We start from the raw sequence: 21,715 nt of genomic DNA, 5'->3' as shown, positions 1-21,715 counted from the left end.
TATTCAGTATGGGATCACATATGTTACAACACAGCAATTTCCATTGCAGCTTTTGTCTAGCACTGAAAGAATTCTGACTGATGGATACCAAGGGGTTTTTTTTGATGTTATTTTCTCTGAGGATCTAATGCTCTTCATTCCTGCTAATTCCCTCTGCTGCCTAGTTTATTTGTTCAGCAGTGCCCTAAACAAGAAAGGTTTCCATCAAACAATAGGCTGCTTTGCACTCTGTGTGTGTGTGGTTTACTGAATCCAGACCTAGTGAAAATGTACTGGTCTTCAGCTGGTATGAATCAGAACTGTCACAGAGACAAGGGAGCTTTGCTTATTTACATCAGCTAACGATCTGACCTGTTGTCTACTGTTTTAATATATAAATATATCTATGTGTGCAGTTAAATGTATAAGACCCAGGCAGAGGAACAGGCCTTCAAACATCTACTCTTGGGATATAAGACATAATATTGGAGGCACAAGTGCAAAAGTTAAAATGAAAGTTCATTTCTTCCTAAGTTCAGGTATGGAAATGCATAATGTGGTATTGTCCCCCAGTATCAATAACAAAATACTTCTGAATAATATTTGCAACATAATTATGCCTGCACCATGGACATTTCAAAGTTTTCTAGCACCTAAGGTGTTTCAAATGCATCTGCATTATTGAAGAATTTTTAGTAATAGTCACTGACCATTCTTATGCCCTACACACATATGACCGGGGGTTTTGTCTGCTTTTGCAAACAATGTGAAGCAGCCATTTCAGATCAGTCAGGCTTGGAAGTTAAGTATTACCCAGCTCATGGTTTCAATTATTTTCTGAAGATTTCTATATCTGGTCTGCTGACCAGATGCAGCACGGTTCTATAAGGTGCTGAGAATATTCAGTGAGATTACTCCTTAAAGCACAGTACTACCCCAAACTCCAGATTTCCATACCCCAAATATCCTTTCAGCAGGTGAAATTGAATTTCTTCATTTGGAGAAAGCATTTTGTCAATTGTAATAAATATTCATAGCGAACCTATCTTCTAGGATTTTTTAAAACATACTTTGTCTGCAGGAACAAAATGAAAACATAAAGGAATAAGGAATCCCTACAAACCACTGTCCACAAAGTAGATGTGTGATACTGTGCTGGACACTATAATGTAGCTGACTCAAAACCTAAGTGAAAATCTAGCATGACTTTGAAGTGTTAATAGCCTAATGCTAAGTATATTATTGTGCTCTGTTGGAGTTTGCCTTCATCTTTTATGAGTTTAACACTTTGATTTAAGTTTTCAAAAAGATGATGATTTAAACATGGTAGCTGCTGTCTCAGCTGACTGCAAGTTGTGCTAGAAAATGGCAGACTGTATTTTTTACAACTTGAAATAATTTCTATATTTGTTGTGCTTTAAGTATGAATGATCAGACCCTGCCAGCCATGCATGATAGATGTTGCACAAATCCAAAATCAGCGGGATATCCAAGTGTCCCATTTTGGCCTGTATCATACACGTCACAGAATCATAGAATCACAGAATGGTTTGGGTTGGAAGGGACCTTAAAAAATCATCTAATTGAACCTCCCTGTCACAGGTAGGGACACCATCCTGTAGATCAGGTTGCTTCCCGCTAGCAGAGGTGCACACACTCACTGTGCACGCTCAGATCTGGACTGGTGAATTCCACAATTCTTTTCTTAGTGTTTATCATTTCACAGTACCTGAAAATGTATTGAAGTGTGGGCAAATCTCCCCATCTTTCCCAGAATGGCTTCAGGCCAGAGCCAAAGGAAATATGAGGAAAAATAAAAGATTTCAAGAGTTTATAGTTGTTCTGTTCTTCTTTGCATCTTCATGGGCTTCCTACATTATTTTTGCTTGCAAGAGCAATTTGGCTGTTGGTAGAGGATATGGATATGAATTAATATACTTCCAATTGGAAACATTGCTCTTGTCCATGACCCTGACATTTTGTACTTTATAGTCTTTCCTATCTCACCTTCCTTTTCCTTTCTGCCTTTTTTCTTTCATTCCTAATTTTCATTTGCTCTGAACTAAATTTTTCTTTTCCTTTTTTTTTTTTTTTTTTTAATTTTTAATTTTTTTTTAATTCTCTCATTTGCCAGGTCTCTGTAACTACTGTTGTTTTTTCACAGTGCTTTAAAAAGCTTTGAGTATTGAGGCAGATGCACGGGGCAGGGTACCAGTTATATAAAAGAACAGCTGTAAAAACATGTGCAAGAGCAATTAAACAAGAACTCTTAGAAGCATGAGGTCATTAATCGTAATTGCAATAAGGGTCTTCTTAGAACTTGTCCTTAATATTTGAAATGGAGAAAATGTCAGCAGCTTCAGGCAGCATTCCAACTTTGCTTCCTCCATGTCTGTGCTACTACAAGCAAGGGGACTGTGTGTGCCCAATTATCAGCTACATTGAGGAAGTTTTATATTCAGACATCCTTCTTTGGGCTTGCTATCCCATAGGCACGGGAGCACGGTCCACTTTAAATGCAGCAGAAACAAGAGGCCAAGCTACCAAGCAGAGGATTATTCCCCAGCAAAGCAATATACAGTTTCTTCATTGAATATTATCAAGGCCCTATCCTGAGTGCCTTCCATCCCTTTCTAACAGGTTAGGGCAGCTACCATCTTCAGGAATTGTTCTGCACCTCACAAGCTCAGTCCTCTCAATTTCAATAAACTCTGGAGTTGTTTTCAACAGTCAGTCACTCTTTTAACTAGGTGATACAAGCTGAATGACAAAGATATGCTTAAGCAAACCAGATGAATACACAGAAGGAGCCCTGTTCCTTTCAGTTGCAGGCTGAAAGCCGATATATTACATGTCTGCATGCAATAAAACGTTTTTGTTTTAATGTTCCTAGGGAAGCTTGAAACTAAACCCTTGCAAAACATCTGGTTCAAAACTTCAGCATTTTAATATTAAATGCTTCCTGAAATCTGTTTGTGTAACTGTACCATACAGGTTTGCTTCATAGCTTTCTAATAAATTGTTTCTAGCTCATTTTGTTATCCTTGCACTGACTTTGATATTTCCTGCTGATAATATAATGTCAGTAATAGTACTTCTCCAAGTTTAATAGTTAGCTGATATCCTAAGCACACATTCTGAAGACAACTGCATAATTTTTAGGTTTCAGCTTCATATTGTCTTTCATTCTACTCTAAGGTTTTAACTTTTTGCTCCCTAAAGTGAATAAAATTTTTGTTAGAGCTTTGTCTTCCCAAACATAGTCTTCGGTATCACCTTAGGGCCCTTCTCAATGCCTCTGGATAAGGTGGGAAAAAACTTTGCATGACCCTGTGAACAACAGTTGTCATGTTACTGCTGGGACTGGGGTTTAGAACTTTGTGTCAAAGCCCTGAAGGGCTTGGAAAACAAAAAATTTCAGCAGTGAATTGGAAGATTTTTTTTCCACACCGAATTGTCACCCTTATCATCCATGGGTAGATGAGCAAAAGGAAATCAGAAAAGACTCATACATTTTAAAGCATGCTAAGTCTTGTAAAGTTGGTCTTGTTGACCCCTAAAGCTGTAGCTTAATAATTCCAGCTAAAGCCACATTAACTCTCAGCGTGATTCTCTAAGTTTCACTGGCTGATTTCTGCCTTCTGCTGGTTTTGTGTTTGTATTGAGCACAGCACAGAGTCCTGACCTGGCATTGCCTGACCCTCCTCCAGACAGAGTAATTGTGTCAGCCTGAGCTGAGCTTCAGGGCTTGTGAACTTTGGGATCCTGTCATGCTAACACAGCTGTGCTACACTGAGGGCCTGAGCTGGTATTTTTGCAAGATGTATAGCTTAGACTGACTGTAGCTATTCAGCTTAATGCAGCCTCAGTTCCACTGTCCGAGGCCTTCCAGCATGACTGAGAGCACCTCAGGAGCATGCCTCTCTCTCTGGGCTTGGTTCCTAACTTCAGGTAACCAGGCAGTGCTCAAAGACTGAGTACAGAACTTCAGGGAGCCTCCGAGAGCCTTTGAAATAAAGGAGAAAGCAGAAGCCACTCAGGGGCTCCTGAAGCACTGGGAAGGATTTAAACAAATCAAAACAAAACCCAAAACAAAACAAACTTTTATGGCACAGAAGTTCAATTCTATAGCCTTAAAACCCGTGCTAACTTTTAGCAAAGCTTTGTGCATGCTTTAGATTAGCCATGTAATTACATCACAAACCCCCACAGGATTTAATTACAATTGAAAGCAGTAGAAGTAAGAGTGTGCTTACAAATAAAGCTAATTAAGATTTCGTAGAACTAGGCAGTATTTCATACAAATACCAAGAGATTTAATGTCAGTATATAGCACTTTCCATGACTCATAGAGTCCATAAATATGTACAGGTATTTTCAGCCTGATCATTGTATGCTTGGCCTAGCTCAGAAAGAAATGTGTAGGAAATGTGTAGCATAGTAGGAAACTGCTCTTACAAACAGAAAACAATTGTGTAAATATCTAACTGGAACAAAATCCTATAGCTGATGTACAACACAGGAAATTCCATTTCAACATATTTCTTGATGCTTAATCCTGCCAGGTGGAATGGATCAACAAAGAGGGAGAAGTCACAGTACATAGTGAAAAAATGTTGCACATTTGTGGAGGTCATCCAACGGGACCTAAGAAAAATCCGCAAAGCAGCTACAACTCTCATTGCTCAAGTTCAGCTTGGTTCAAGCTCAATGTCTATATATCTTGTTACAATTATTTACTTTTCAATTTATCAGTATCTTGCAAAAAACTATTTTAACTGAAATTCCTTTTCAAGCCATTTTACTATGTTTTTAATAGATAAATACTATCTCAATTAAAGTAGAGTAGTAGTGGAATAACAGGGGTAGGAAATTGGGATAGGGAAATGACACTTTCTACAATTAGCTCCTAACAGCTTCTTCAGATTGTCTCTAGTGTGATTCAATATTAGAAGAGTACCTTTTTAATTTCACCAGCATCAATAAACACTGAATCATCTGCTTGTATAAGAGTGGGAAAAATTTCAAATGTCAGCACTATGTCATGACATGGCATGCTATACTATAGCTGATCAAAGCACTCAAATTCAGAGGAAAATAAAATAATAAGAGCAAACTGTTGAACATGGCAGCTGAGAAGAAAAATGGAGATCTTCATAATAGGTCACTGAAAATCAGATTTGGAATGTTAAAAGAAAAGAGAATGGATATTTTACATGAAACCTGTAGGTATTATTGATGACATTTTTGTTTAATTAAATTCAAAACAGAATGAGAGAGGAAAAGCTTTTCAGAGTAAGCATGATTAACAGCTGCCTTTCAGGAATAGGGTGTTGGGTTCTTAAGTGCACTTCTAAGGTTAAGTTTAAGCCCAAGATTAAATTTAACATACATACTAGCTCTATCAATTTTGTCCTTGGATTCCTTACATCTCCTCTTTCAGCCATTAGATAGATATGAAAAAAAATGAGAGCAAAGAACGAGGATTTTGTGGTTTTGTAAAAAGAAATAGATACAATAGAGTAGTGCCTATTTGCGTGCAGTTACATAATGGTTATAATGAAGTATGAGGAGTAACATCTAAGATGATGCAAGATGCTTTGCAATGTTCAAAATCAACTGAATTGAGAACAGGAGCTCAACACACACCAGGACTCTGTGTCTCAGCATCAGCTTAAGGACTGGCTTTGCAAGGTGCAAGTGTGTGCTTGACCAGAGAGTCCCAAGGAGACCTTCGGAAAGCAGACACTTCTGAAAGGTAGTGGTGGGATATGTGCCAGAGGCATTCTCCAGCCTCTTCCCCTGGGGCAGGAGTGCTGCTCTCCCTCCCCACTGAGGCTGAGGCCCCCTGCTTTCTCACAAACTCCTGGGAACTATGACTGATGTGTTGACGCCACCCTTTTTACTCCAGATTGAGTAAAGCTTTCTCTATACAGAGTTGAGAAAGACCAGAAAATGAATGCTACTAGTAAATGAATATTATCAAAGAGAAATGTCCAAAATGAGTGGACAAACTCTTGCATGAAAGATTAAAGTGTTAGATTCATTGCACTTGCAGGCTAATAGCACGCATTTCACAAGCATCTGTAATTGTCTCCCTTTGTGCAAATGTGTTTTCCATTTTCATTCTCTTCTGAGCCAAGCATGAGGTTCAGAGAGGGAGAGAGAGAGACTGCCCCTTCTGCTTCAACCCAAGACCCAGGGATTCTTAACAAACAGTCTGGCCAGGGGATTGCAATGTCTGCAAGGGTGCCTGCTTGGTATTTCCACAGAAGAGAACTTGAAATGTTTTGGGTAGTGATGAGTCTTGGTCAAGGAGTAGGCAGCAACTCAATGAGAGATGGGAATTCATATAGATAACAACAAATTACATATTCCATTCCATCTGTCATTTTCAGAAAAAAAGTGTGGAGTTATCTTAATTTTTAATGCAAATCGGAGACTTGCAGTTCCCATTAGAGCTAATAGATTCTTCACTCTTTCTGATAATGTGTTTAAAACTAAATCCCTCAAATCTCTTGCCTAAGCAGCATTAATCATGCTGAATCTTAGCCATCAATCATCAAATGGACTTTATGAATGATTAGGTAAACAGAATAGAATTTTCTTAAAGTTGCTGTCCTAGACTGTGGGCTACAGATACCCACACTCCCCAACTCCTCTTTGACTACAAGGGAGTAGTATTGCTGAATACCACAAAGTGGGATATTTACTAACAATATCTGTCCATATTTTATATCAAGCACCTGTTGGTGTTTAAATATCTCATTTCAAAGTATCTAAAACTTTGCACAAGTCAGATCTCAGACATATTTCACAGACATGGGGAAACTGAAGAAAATAGCATTAAATGGGCAAATCCCCCAAACATGGCCAAGTACAAAATGTACAAAATACCAAAAATTGCTAATCTCATTCCAGAATGTGCCCATATGCCAGCCTGCATCGAGGTTCTTGATCTTTTTTTCAACTCCTGTACCTTCAGAAGGTGTAAGAAGGCCCTTATATAATGCAGTGGTTTTTATAGCAAGCTAAAACTATGCTGAAGAGATTAAATGTTGAAAGCTATTTTTAGCCAAACTAGCGGTATCGATTTCACTAATAACATAAGCTGCAGGTGTCTCCTAAAGTAAAAAGTAATACGGTGGAAGACCTAACACACAAAAGGCTACTGACTACAGAAAAGTAGCAGTTCCGAATTACATTAAATCAGGCAATTCTGCCCAACGCTCCCCCTGGTGGTTTTGCCCACAGAAATGAACATGCAGTCGCATACATGCAAAATCCTCCAGCCTAATGACTAAACGTCCCGTTAATAGGATTAAGTACCTTCTCATCAGATAAGTAGAACATGGCAAAATCCCTGTCACTCCCTGAAATTAGATCAGAACACAGCCCAGCCCCTTCCTGACGCAGGGAGCAATTTTGCAGAAGAGGTGCAAAATATTAATGGTAAATATACTTGTTTTTTTTACTTTTATTTGGTTGTGTGTTTGTATTTCCTTGCAAAGCTGATTGGTCTTTAGCTGTAAACATAAAGGTATAATATGCAAGTAACTATAGAAGCAAATCCAGGCTATAAACAAATCCAGGCTTTTAATTTACGTATGCTCTTGTAGGTGATAATTGCTTCTCCAAGAAGGCTATATTGGCTAACTACAAGGCATCTGAATACTGTGTTCACTTAATCAGATGAGAACCATAAAGTGCAATTGCACGGTTTCTGAAAAATAAACTTTTCACCTCTGCTCTTAGGAGGGAAAGAAAGCAAATGGAATTTCTTTCCTTTATGTTGTAGGGATTCCTTTCATTTGCTGATCTGTTTGTTTACAAAATTGATTTAATTGCTGATTTCTTGTCACACCTATTATTGCATCTCTTATATTAATCCTATTCTGAAGGACAAGAAAATGAACAACATTCCAGAAATGTATCTCTTTAAAACTGGCAATAGCATTTAACATGGATGTATTTGTAATATGGGCTAAGGACACAATATGAGATCAGCAATTAGTGTGTTTCACAAAGTAGAAAAAGGACAGACTGAGTAGCATAAGCTTTTGATTTTACATATACATGTCCTGATTCTGTTTACCACTGTGCAAACTCAATGGAATTCATCTAATTAATCTAAATAGATAATTGCAAATGAGGTCAAGCTTCTTACTTATGTATTTTCAGCAAGAGTAGCATTTAGGTGCACTCTATACATCTCAGAAACCGTAGTTAAAGACAAAATTAACGGGATCTTGTAAGATAATTAGTATTATAGTTAATATTTATATTTACTTCGTATACCTAGACATCTAAGCTTCCTGACAATGTTTACATGCTACTGCACCGAACTGTTTCTCTTGAGCAGAAAGAACATGAGGTCCTCTTGGATATTTATAATACACGTGCTGTGTCTGAGGGGCCAGCAGTGCGCACCGACCAAGCAGGAGGAAATGAATCTCCGGGACAACCTCAAGCGTGAGTATGCTCTTCCTCACAGGGTGTGCTGGAAGCCCCTGGGCCCAGCTGGGTCGTGCATTCTGAATTCCACACTCACTGGCATCAACAAGTTCCACTTGTATGTGTGCAGCTTAGAAACCATAATAAAGCTGATTGCATGCCTACACACACACACACACACAGAGTAGGAAGATAAGAACAAGCAGGATGAGAAAGTAAAGGGATTAAGAGATAAGCATCACCTGCCAAAAAAAAAGTATTTACAGGATTTTTATAGGTTATTTGGTTCCTTGCAGATCGTCAGAATATAAGCCAAATCCAAAACTCAATTCAAGAGATTTGAACTATTTCGTTTGTTCAAATAATCTTTGAAAATATTTCCTCTACTCTTTCATACTTCACTGAAAAACATGGCTTTTATAAAAAACTGAAATAAAATTACTTAATTTAGAAAATAGCAGCTCGAAAAATGGCTTTATTTTGTGGATAGAAAGAGGATCAACCATTAAACATCCTGTGCTTCAGTCTATGCTGACAAGATTTCTGTAATAAAGAAACAAAAGGTTAGGGGTGAGGAAGAAAGACATAAATTAATAAGTGATCAATGTGTTTTTGGCAGTCTCAAGGTGATATGGCTTTACTGTTTTCTATAGTTCCAGTGATAGTCAGGGTATTTCCACAAAGAAAACAAATACAGATAAAGGATAGGCAATCATGCAGAGCTTCAAGGTGCAATGCGTGGGCCAGCCCAGGCTTTCACCAGAACTCCACGTTCATTACTTCACAGGAAGTCTAGAAATTGAATTTTTATGAAAACTGATTGAAGGCACTTGTAATTTACATGTTCAAAATGTAGAGGGAAACTGTCACAGACTTCTACCAAAACAAAGATAAATATAAAAGTTATGTCATCAGAAAGCTGATGAGTGATCCTAGGAGATATCCAAAACCTAGGATCATGCCAGTGCAACCTGATGAAGTTGACCCTGTTTTGCATGGGGCAGGGGGCAAATTCAATGTCTCAATGACTCAATGATCTCCAAAGGTACCAGCATCAATTGTTCTGGATTTCAGTATTTAGCAGTGATATAGTTGAATATATATTTTGAGTTACATACAGCTGATCCTTTCAAAAGCTCTGGGCCAGATTCTTATCTCATGGAAATTGTCTTGGCTCTGTGTTAATCAGCATTCACTATCTCAGATTTGGCTCTGCCACTGTAGGGAAACAGAGCTATTTCATTCTCCTTCATCATCAGTGCATGACAATTTGCAATAGTGTTAAAATCTGATTAAGTCACTGTATAATTTGGCTTTTTTTAGAATTATCTGAAGTTGGAGAGAAGTATGTAGATGAAGAGGTAAAGAAAGCTTTGATTGGTATTAAGCAGATGAAAATTATGATGGAAAGAAATGAAGATAAGCACATAGATCTGATGAAAACCTTGAAGAAGAGCAGTGAAGAAAAACAGGTAATATAGATGCATCTGTGGGGTTTTAACGTTTATTCTGAGAAGAATGTAAACCAAACTGTATGTACAAAACAAGCAGTGTACATTTTTTCATGCAGTCAAGGGATTGAGAGAAAATCTGCTTCTGCCCCTTTGTCTCACTAGCAGAGGAAAATTGCACATACTGCTTGTTTCTGAAAACCCCTGCTTCACTGAATTCACACCAAGGCAACTGCAGGCCACTGTAGAACAGTGTGTCGTGCAGAAGGTCCAGCAGCTCTGCCCTCTGTGTCTCTATGCTCCTGGGGACACAAGATGTTTTCCAGTTTGCTTGGCAAACTTCAGATCTGCAGAAGAACATCAAAGCCACAAATGATAATGTGCTCTAAAGAAAGTACAGTGATTCAGGGAAATTTCCGATGTCTTAGTGTAATGCCTAGGCTCAGAGCCATGTGCTCCATGATCTGAAGAAACAGAGGTTTACTGTATATTTAAAAAAATACAAATATCCTAATTTTGTTTCAATGAACTTGAAGGCAAATTCCCTCCTGGCCCAACATCTGGTAGTTAATTTAAACTATTGGTATTAGCAAGACAAAAAATACTTGATAGCTTTCTAACATCTCAAGGAACATCAGTGCACTCCCACAGTCAATGCTCTTGTTAGATCTTACTGCATGATTTCCATTTACACAGGACTTACATCCACAGTGAGAGTTCATAAAACACTGAATAAATGTATTAGAAAGATCAGAAAATAACTAAGCATAGATTGCAAAAACTGCAGCTACTGTCTTCATCAAGCACATTCTGACAGAAGTTTTCTTTTATGTGAGTCTCTTCCCTATTGGAATACTGACAAAAAGGAATAAGCCCCACCAATTAAAAGGCTTCTGTCATACTTAGAGATAATTTGGAACACTGTTTGGAAACCAAAACTATTAAAATATGTTGCAATTGGAAAGAGAAATTGATGATGTGTAATCTACTTCAATAGGAAGAACTTTTCTCTTTCCATTGCCAAGTCTATTCCAAAAATGCTGCTTCTGATCTGCTCAACTTTGTGCCCTAACTGATGAAGTAAATAGAAGCAGCATTGTAAAATGTATCTTGTTGCCCTTCAGTATAGAAGGAGTGCCTCACACTTTGACAAAAGCAGGAAAAGAATCTCCTTTTGATTAGTACACTCACAAACAGCAGAGTTTTATACTTTTTAATATTTCTGCATTAGAAAGACGTTATGGCAAGGGCCTACCCTCTTGAAATATCAATACCTTAAAGGTAGAGAAAAGAAACATACTTGTGGGACAGATGAATACTGTTCAGATGATATGGAGAAAAAATAACATGAGTTGAACACATGACCATGTGGGAGGTTGAATTCTTACACAGAATGATGTGTGAGTTTTTTTCTTAACATCAAAAATCCTGGTAGACTGTAGAGATCCATTTGTTTCTGTAGGCTGTGCCCCCTGAGAGAAAAATCAGAGAAACCCTATAAGGAAAAGGTTTTCAATTTTTAGTTCCCTCCATATGTGACTGCAGCTGAGAAGGCAACCTACCCTAGTGGTTAGGGATTAGCAAAAAAAAAAGGAGCCATAAATAGCCAAAATGAGTGATCAACACTGGGGTAAGTACTTAGAATACGAATCTGAAAATTGCCTTCAACTGAATCTTTATTCTTACTTAGCAAGCCTTGCGACTTATGGATGAAGTAAAGGCAAAACTGGAAGAAGAGGAAAGACAATGTCAAGTATCCTTGAAAAATCTATGGGATGAATGTGAATCTTGTTTAGAAAGTACCTGCATGAGATATTATACAACTTGCAAACATGGTGTGTCAACCTTTAAGAGAAAGGTAGGAAGAAATTTTGTATCTGGAGAATAGTCTTGAGTTCACCCAAAGTTTTAAAGTCAGCACATCTTATTTTCTCAATGCCTAGGTCTGCCAGTTATATCAGCTTACTAAAATTAATTTGATTTGGAGGGTCTGGAAATATGAAGTTATATGGTAGAGATTACATGTGATTATGGTCGTGGAATGCTCAGCCAAAATGAGTTCAGTTGCACCCTGGCAAGATTCCATGGAAACTGATGACTCCCCTAACTACAACAGACTCATTCCAGATATACAATGTTTTCTATCACAGCGGGACTTGCACTAAGATGGTCCATAACTGTTTGTGAAAAATACCTTTATGGTCCGTCTGAAAATCAGCAAAGTTAAAAGTGTAGCTGTAGTTAGCAAAATTACATGGGGAAAAAAAAAAATCACATACTTATTACATCATTCTTTCCTATATTTATCTTAAATAAACTCTTTAAGTATAAAAGCTTTAAAATGCTTAACCTCATATAATAAAGGAACCTGTGAGCAAAGGAGATTCCACTAATTCTAGTAGAAAGAAAATATGGTTTCCTGACTGGCCCATTATCACTACAAAATTTAACAATTGTAATCACATTTTTTTTGCTTGGGCATACAATTTAAGTGCAACAAACTTCTGAAGAAAAACTGTAATTGCTGCTACTAAAATGTTAGCCAGATTCCCTAGCTTTCACCCCTCCCATGTTCTGAAAAATACAGTAACTTAAACGTGGTGTGTTTCAGGCAGGGTTTAGAGCAAAGGTGTTTAATATTTGTGCATAGGTAAAAATGTGGGAGATATTAAATTTGTGATATCAATTTGTGAGATCATTATTTGCGATACTTTTAGCTTTTTAGATACTGCTGATGGGTAGCTCATATACATGTTTTGGATTTTCAAGAGTCTGTGGATGCTGCAGTTACTGCATTGTCACTGTCTTTGACCCTCTTGGTAACTTCCTCCATTAATTATTTGGTTTATTTGAAGCATTCAAAGTAAGAATTGTGTTGTAACCTAAGTCATAAAAAAAAAAAAAAAGAGAAGACAAAGATGATAACTGTGGCTGAGGACACACAGACAGCAGGAGCAATACTGACTTCTGTTTCACACTTCACCTTCCCTCTAAGCTGCACTAGTGGTCAGATCAAGCTGATTATTTGTTTGTTTGGGTTTTTTTTTAAATTAATATATGTAACTGTCTTTATCTATATGTATATCTTTCTATACCTATACGTCTATGTTTTAGCAGGGTGCTTCTTAACCCTTATCTGTTTTCTAATGCCATGGAGTGTGGCTCAAAAAACCTCTCCATTGACTCAGGCCAAAGTCCTGCCTTAAAGTAGGGAGCAGGGGCCGGTGGCCGAGATCTAGGAACTGGAACTCTGTAGTAGCAGAATTGACACTTGGCCTCCTACATGGTAAAACCATGGACTCAGAACTACTGCTTTTATTGATTTTGCTGGTTTCCATTTGCACAAGGATGTGAGGATTTGCCCAGTGGTGAGAGAGGGCAGACCTTTTACAAACCAAGGTGAGAACAATCACCTTCTGCTCCCTACATCACACAACAGAAATGCATCTCACATCTTTACAACATAAAATCCAAGCTATCTGTTGGAAGAAACCAGAATGCTGATAATTACTTTGAGCCCCCACAGATAAAAGGGCAACTGGCAGAAATTTTACTCCAGATCTGACTTGGAACTAATGATTTAGATTGAATGCACTTGCTCTCTTTGGGGTCTAGTGTCTTAAATTACTTCAGAGAATATGCTTGTTGACAGTTATTAAGAGGGCATTGTTTCTATGAGTATTTGAAAGAGAAAAATTAGAGACACTTACCTGAGAGATGAGAAACCAATAACTTGTCTGTCTCCTCATCTGTCTCCTTCTTATACACAGGTTGAAGATTTTTTGAGGAAAATACCTCCACTCATATTTACTTTTCATGAAGAACAAGGAAAAGACATCCAGTCTAATGAAAAGCCTGAGAAAGAGGATACCCAGCTAGTAAAGATGGAAAATTTATTTAGCCAGCTATTATCGGATGTGGGCTCAATATTTGACAGAAGTTTCATTTTTTTCAAGCACATGCAAAAAGAATTTGACCAGTCTTTTCAGACATATTTCATGTCTGACCTGGACTTGAGTGAGTCCCCCAGTATGCCAGCTTTACCTGAGGTCACCACCAGAATTGATGGCTCCCAGAGAGGCTGGGGCATGCCCGGCTTCTTACAGGTAGTTTTTGATTTCAGTAGGACGGTGTTCGAAGGTGTCAGCGAGGTGATCACCGACGTCTTTGATGAATACAGAGATTATAGAAGAGATGTGCCAGAACAAACCAAAGGCAAGTGTTAGAAGATGAAAATTGACTGCACTGTCAATGACATCAACCCCTCTGGGATGGCTAAACTACAGTGAATTACTCAGTTTCTAGTATGTGAGTGTGAGATACATAAGGAAGCTCTGGAGGCTATGGGTCAAGGGTAACTATCATTTAAATGAACAAATAAAAGTTACCTAGAAATCTCTGAGAAATGTTGCAGGGGGACTTAGGGCTCCTACATAGCCTGATTTTCATGACAATTCTCAAAGCATTTGCAGGAGCTCCTCAGAAGCACTTAAATTCAGGGTGGATGCAGGTTTTCATAAGGCTCACTGACAGATTTAATCTCAGCACTTGTCAGGATATGACAATATTGACATGGTCACCAATTCTAAAAAATTAGGGTAATTCTGTGAGATGTCAAGGCATATCCCTGCCCTTGCCAAATGATGCTAAGTTCAGCTCGACAGCTGCAAGTCCTATTCCAGGCTACAGCAGCAATGTAATTTGACAGTCAAATACCAGCCAATCAAGGACCAGCCATGAGGTTTTCCAGCGATCAGAAAATTCTAGGCATACCATTGGTGATGACACTCAGTGAAAGAAAAGGACCATGACCAACTTTTAGAATACAAATAAGCCTCATATTTGACTCTTTCAAATATGACAAATACATAGTGGTACTTGTCTACAAGGAAATCACAGTGAGCACATGCCATAACTCCGAGTGGCAGGTGACATAAACATTACATGATCATCAGGAAATACAAAGTTACATGACTTTTGAACAGTTTTATTTTTTTTCAATATCATAAGCCATGTTACCTCAGAAATAAGCTTGGGTACGCTGTTCTCATCTAACTATATGTGATTATGAAACATCCTGACTTCTAAGGGTCAAAAAGATCTTACCAGAACTTACATATTGTAGAAATTATGTGTAATAACATTAGCAATTGTTTGGTTATGTCTAGGGAATATGCTCCTAAGCCTTTATAAGGGAATATATTACAGCAGCATGAATTCCTTGAAAGAAAACATGATTTGAATCTTCTCCTGATTTCTACTTTTTAATAATTTATTCTTTTTATTTTTGTGGTGTGAGGGGAGGGGAAGCGGAGGGGTAGGGAAAGGGATGTATGCAAAATACTTTGGATTAAGGGCAAGAAATTATATTCTAGCACTCAGGCTCGGTAATGAATGCATACTTATAAAGACTCTAAGTTTAACTGCAGTCTAAAAATACTATGACTTCATTCTAGATCCTGACAGAAGTGGCATGTTTTCAAAAATTGTGTCAGGGCGCCAGAGACTTCAGTGCAGGGAGCTCCGGGAGAACTCCTCTGGGTGCCCACAGTTTCATGAGAGATGCCAGAAATGTCAAGACAATCTTTTGCATGGTAAATAATTATTTTTCTTCTTTTTTTTTTCTGTATGCATTAAGCACTGGTTTGTAGATTTTGAGGTTTTAATTTTCTACTTGAATTAACATTTAGTCACTGAGTTTTTACTGTAACGACGGCTACAGTAACCATTCCTCATTCCAGATGACTTAAATTAGTTTTCCCCACTGTCTCCACAGAGTGTCAGTATAGCTCAGTTGTTAACATACAGCTGGCACTCCAAAGAGACGTCCCACAGCCTGTAACAAAATACACAGGTATTTTGTTAGAGCTGCCATCCTGCAGAGGAGCAAGATGTCAGGCAGCAGTCGATCCTGCCTGGGTGCAGCAGTGCTGAGCAGAAAGTGAGGACAAGCTCAAACTCCTGACAGTCGCTTCTCCTGCTGACAACCAGGTGTAGCCTCAGGCATCATTCAGCTCCTCGCAAGGAAAGCAAGTGCTGAAGAGCCTGTAATTACTTTTTGTTGAACCCTGTCTGCAAATAGAACTGACATGAAGGACAAAAAGGGGACTTCATGTCCGTATAAAAGGAGATGGCAAAGCTCTGCTGGCACCATCCATGGGCACCTGAAAACCCTTCAGACTGATCCCCTAGAACTGCTGTCAGGACTCCCACTGCAGCATAACACAATTGTCTTTCCAGAATTATTTAGATCTTAAAATCCAATGAATATGCTTAAACTTAAATGTCTTCAGAATATTTCCAGTGTGGCAAACATTAATGAACAATGAAACACTTTTAAAAGAACATCTGACCACTTATCTTTTTATCTACACCTGTATATTGCAGACAGGAGTTTGTTACTGTACCATCAGCTTGAAAGTGCCCCTTGATAATCCCATTTGACAGAAAAGAAATTGAATTTTTACAGAGATATTATTGTATAGAAATTTTTAAAAATCCACTTTTTAGTAAAGAAAAAAGCAGCAATCTTCAGAATTTGTGGCAGATGGTACCAGTCTCATACTACTGTTTAGCTATTGTAAGATAATAGGAATACAGGCTTTCTTGTAATTACCTCTATCACAGAATCATAGAATAGTTTGGGGTTAAAGGGACCTTTACAACTCATCTAGACCAATCTTCATCTAGATCATGTTGCCCAGAGCCCCACAGAACCTGACCTTGAATGTTTCCAGGGATGAGACATCTACCTGCTCTCTGAGCAATGTTTCAGTGTTTCACCACTCTTATTGTAAAAAACCTCTTGTTTACATATAGTCTAGATCCATTATCTTCTGATTTAAAATCATTACCTCTTGTCCCCAGGGCCTGATAAAAAACTTGTCCCCATCTTTCTTACAGGCACCCTTCAGTTGCTGATGGTCATTATATTCAAAGGCCACAATAAGTGTCCCCAGAGTCTTCTCCAGGCTGAATAACCCCAGCTCTCTCGACCCATCCTAATAAATAGGGGAGTTGCTCCCAGCTTCTAACAGTTTTTGTAGCCCTCCTCTGGACTTGCTCCAAAAGGTCCATGTCTTTCTGTGCTGAGGAGCTGTCGTGGTTTGACACTGGCCCAATGCCAGGCACCCACGAGAGTTGTTTGCTCACCCTCTCCTGCCACAGCTGGGCAAAGGAGGGAAAAGAAGAAAAGGTTAATGAAGGTTTCATGACTGAGATAAGGACTGGGAGAAATATTTCAAGGGCAAAACAGGCTCAACTGTAGTTGTAAAGTGGAATTTATTACTAACAGAATCCAAGGAGGATAATGAGATGTAAAATAAGCCCTTAAAACACCTTTCCCCTCCCAGCCCCTTCCTCCTTCCCACCGACAGCACAGGAGTCAGGGTAGGGGGGTTTGGCCAGTTCATCACTGAGATTTTCTGCTGCTGCTCTGGGAGAGGAGTACTTCCCTCCCACAGGACACAGTTCTCCATGAACTTCCCCAGCATGGATCCACTCTCACGAGCAGCAGCCAAACTACACCTGCTGCAATGTGAGCTCCTCCATGGGCAGACAGTGCTCCCAAACCTGCCGTGGTGTGGGTCACTCTTCCATGGGCTGCAATCCTCCAAGGACAGTCTGCTCCAGCCTGGAAACAGGGCCCCCTCTCTCCATGGGTCTCCCATTGGATCACAGCCTTCTCCAGGCATCCACCTGCTCGGGCATGAGCATCTCCCCCAGGGGTGTGGGTGGATCTCTGCATCCCCCATGGATCCCCATGGGCTGTGGGTGGATCTCTGCATCCCCCATGGATCCCCATGGGCTGTGGGTGGATCTCCGCATTCCCCGTGGATCCCATGGGCTGTGGGTGGATCTCCGCATTCCCTGTGGATCCCCATGGGCTGTGGGTGGATCTCTGCATCCCCCATGGATCCCATGGGCTGCAGGGACACAGCTCCCTCTCCATGTTCTCACCATGGCCTGCAGAATAATCTTGGCTCCAGTGCCTGGAGCAGCTCCTCCCCTCCTTCTGCACTGACCTTGGTGTCTCCATGTTGTTTCCCTCATGTGTTCTCACCTCCTCCTCTTCTCTGACAAGAAGCAAAACCCCGTGACTTTGTTTCAATTTTCTTCTTGCATATGTTATCACAGAGGTGTTACCAACCTCTCTCATTGGCCCAGCTTTGGCCAGCAGCATGTCCATCCTCAGAGCCATCAGGGATCAGCTCTGCTGGACATGGTGGGAAGTTTCTCACAGAAGCCACCTCTGTGGCCCCCCCGCTACCTAAAACCGGGCCGTGCCAAACCAATACAGGACTCCAGACCTGGATGAAGTACTTCAGAGGTCTTATGAGACTTATGAGTAGGGGGGGAAAATCACCTCCCTCAACCTGCTGACCATGATTTTTTTGGTGCAGCCCAGGATGTGTTTGGCTTTCTGGGCTGCGTGCACACATGGCCAGTTCATGCCCAGCTTTTCATCCACCAGCACCCCCAAGACTTTCTTGGCAGGGCTGCTTTCAATCTGTTCATCTTCTAGCCTGTGCTGATGATAGCAGGAGTTGCCATAACCTAAGTGCAGCACTTTGCACTTGGCCCTGTTGAACCTCATGAAGTTCACCTGGGCCCACTTCACAAGCTTGTCCAGGTCCCTCTGCATGGCATCCCATCCCCTGGGTGTGTCAGCCACCCACTCAGCTTGGTGTCATCTGTGAGCCTGCCAAGTGTGCACTCGATCCACCTGACCATGTCATTGATGAAGACATCAAACAGTACTGGTCCCAGTATGGAATCCTAAGGGACACCACTTGTCCGTGATGTCTATCTGGGCATGAAGCCACTGACGACTACCCTCTGGATATGACCATCCACACAATTTCTCATCCACCAAACATTCCTCCCATCAAATCCGTATCTCTCCAATTTAAGGAGAAGGATGTTGTGAGGGACAGTGTCAGTGGCCTTACAGAAGTACAGATAAATAACTTCTCCTACCTTTTCCTTCTCCACTGATGGAATCATTCCATTACTGGAGGCCACTGGTTGGTCAGGCAGGACTTTCCCTTAGTGAAGCTCTGCTGACTGTCCCAAATCGCCTCCCTATCTTCCATGTGCCTAAGCAGAGCTTCTTGAAGGATCTGTTCCATGATCTTTCCAGGCATAGAGCTGAGGCTGACAGGGTGGTAGTCCTCAGGGGCCTTCTTACAACCCTTTTTTAAAAATCAGTTAAATGTTTCCATTTTCCTGGTCTCCAGAGACCACCTCTCTTCCATGACTTCTCAAATATCATGCAGAGTGGCTACATCAGCCAATTCCCTCTGGACTCACCAGGTCCCACAGATGTAGATATGTTAAGGTTCCTCATGCAGACTCAAAATTGATCTTCTCTTACAGTGGAAGGGACTTGCTCCGTCAGCCCCTGCCTTGCAGTCTATATACCTAGGATAGATTCATAATGGAATATAAGCCAATAAAAAAACCTCATAATGTATAAGAAGACTATGAAGTTGCTATATGTAAAATTTACCAGATCTTATTTAGCATTAACAGGAAATCTATTGCCATGAAATATTATATAAACCTTATATAATATAAACTTGGTAAATCACTTTAATACAACAAATGGGATAATGCATTCATTCAGTCATTGAGTCTAAACTAAATCTATCACAGTAAGTCAGCAAAAATTATTCTTTGTTCAGCACTATTTAAAGACCCATCCAAACCATGCCCCCTCGCTAGACTTTTTTTTACAGTTTTCATTTCTTCAGGAAGAAAAGTACGAAGTACGAGAAGTACGAGACATAGCACTGTCTTTTCTAACAGATTGCCCAAACGTTCCTGAGCTGCACATAAAGTTTGACGAAGCCTTTAAGCTGGTTAATCTCTCAGGGGAGCAGTATGAGCAGATTCTCCAGGTGGTTCGGCATCACACAGAGGACACTTCCTACTTGCTGAATAAAATGAAAGAAAGATTTGGGTGGGTGTCTGAGTTATCCAACATGACCATCGGACCAGAAAACATTTTCAACATAGTTAAGGTAAGGATTGTCTTCTGAAGGGAGCTATTGCTGCCTTTAACCTGCATTTTGCTCATTCTTATGCTCCTGAGGGTTGTGGCTGTTTATACACATGTAATGTTTGGGTTAACAACACGACATTTCTATTCATCTTGAATTTGTGTATGCTTGGTAATCCCTTGATGAGCTGAAGCTCCTGAGATCAGAAACTATTTTCCTCTAAATCCTTTTAGTCTGATGGATAGCTGACAGGCTAACCTGAATCACTGTCTGATAAGAGTAAATTGACACTAGCAGCTTTGACTGGCCTCAGATTACCTTCACAGCTAAATTGCACTGCACCAGTCATGAACACATCCATACTGGATTGATGAATGTCTAGCTATCTATGTCTGTCTGTACTTATATATTCCAAAGTTCAAAGAAGGCAAATGTTATACAGATTTCTGCAGTGGAAGCTGCACATGCTTGACAGCATCAGTCAATATTTCAGTAAATACATAATGATTAATTGTGTCTCACACACAAGGATACATCCACGGTAAATTCAATCCATTTTCCTGGGCAAGGGACAAATCTTATACTCTCTTCTAACTCAGAAATCCACTCATATATACTGAATTAGTACTATTGATACCAGAACTTTATACAAAATGATGGTACAATCCACCAAAAAAAATCACAAAATAGGAACAGGAGACAGGCACACTTCCCAACTGAGTCTGAGATATCTGTTCTTGGAAAATAAAGCTACAGAACTAAGTCTAATTTAGAAAAACACACAGGAATGAATAAATTCAATCACACAAATGTTGTATTGAACTTAGTGGGACAGTTCAGAAATTTTCATTAGGGGAACAGAAGCTCTTTATAGATGTAGCTCATAGTATAAATATTAACATGCAGTTCTTTAATATGGTCTTGGCAGTGCCACGTGTCAGCTCTTTCTACCACCTACATAAATTCAGACACCCACTGTCTTTTCAGAAGAAACCAATTTAAAGAAAGTTGACAAGTCTAAAATATTCCCCTATTTAATTTTCCCCAATTAAAGAGAGTGGGCACGGTAAGTATAAACAAAATTGAAAGCACACAGCAGTTTGTCGTGTCTGAAGTACTGATCTCTTCTAGGTGGTACCTGGGGATCCCTCCAGTAAAGACGAAACTGTGGTAGATGTAAACATTCTGACTTCACCTACTTTCACCATTAAAGTTCCTCCCAACTTAGATCCCAAGAGTCCTGAGTTCATTGAATACATAGCTGGGAGAGCACTTCAATTATATAAGCAAAATTTTTAAGTGGTAAGTTCATTTTTTCTGCTTTCACAGAGAACACGCTTCTTTGTAAGCGGTGTTTACATTGCAATAAACTTTAGTTGGAACAAGATTCAGTCATGGTGTATATACAAGACTATCTTCTCAGAAAAGACACATTGAGAAAAACACGAGCATTATGGAAAACACAAACAAACACTCCATGTTCTAGCCTGCAAAACACAGACAAGATGATATTAAATTATTTGACTTATTTAACTGTGAAATCCTCAATCTTTAAGTAACAGCTGGGATGAGGTAATATGATTATAAATATTTCTTCAGAAAAGAATTGCCTCACAATCACAGTCCAGTGTCTTGGCATCGAAAACGATGTCTTTGTGTTCATTCATCATGAATGGACTGGAATTACCACTATTCATTATATTTTTGTTTTTTTTTTATTTTCAGTACTATCTGAGAGCATGCTCATATTATTTTTTATGATAATGGAGTGCAAAGTGAGAATCACCACCAGGACTTGGAAGGGCTGTCTTGCCATAACATTTCTAC

General features: G+C 39.5%; 1 protein-coding gene across 1 annotated transcript; it reads left to right on the top strand.

Annotated features, from left to right (window-relative positions):
* The first annotated feature begins 8,348 nt into the window (after positions 1-8,348).
* On the top strand, positions 8,349-21,187 carry CLUL1 (clusterin like 1). The gene is made up of 7 exons (XM_014871320.2): positions 8,349-8,451; positions 9,757-9,905; positions 11,575-11,742; positions 13,655-14,099; positions 15,341-15,478; positions 19,695-19,909; positions 21,020-21,187. The coding sequence occupies exons 1-7, from the start codon at positions 8,349-8,351 to the stop codon at positions 21,185-21,187; spliced, it is 1,386 nt and encodes a 461-aa protein (XP_014726806.2).
* The last annotated feature ends 528 nt before the right edge of the window (positions 21,188-21,715 follow it).

Source organism: Sturnus vulgaris, chromosome 1 (assembly GCF_052056855.1).
Source record: "Sturnus vulgaris isolate bStuVul1 chromosome 1, bStuVul1.hap1, whole genome shotgun sequence".
Lineage (NCBI taxonomy): Eukaryota > Metazoa > Chordata > Aves > Passeriformes > Sturnidae > Sturnus > Sturnus vulgaris.
This window is presented reverse-complemented; position numbering and strand designations above follow the sequence as displayed.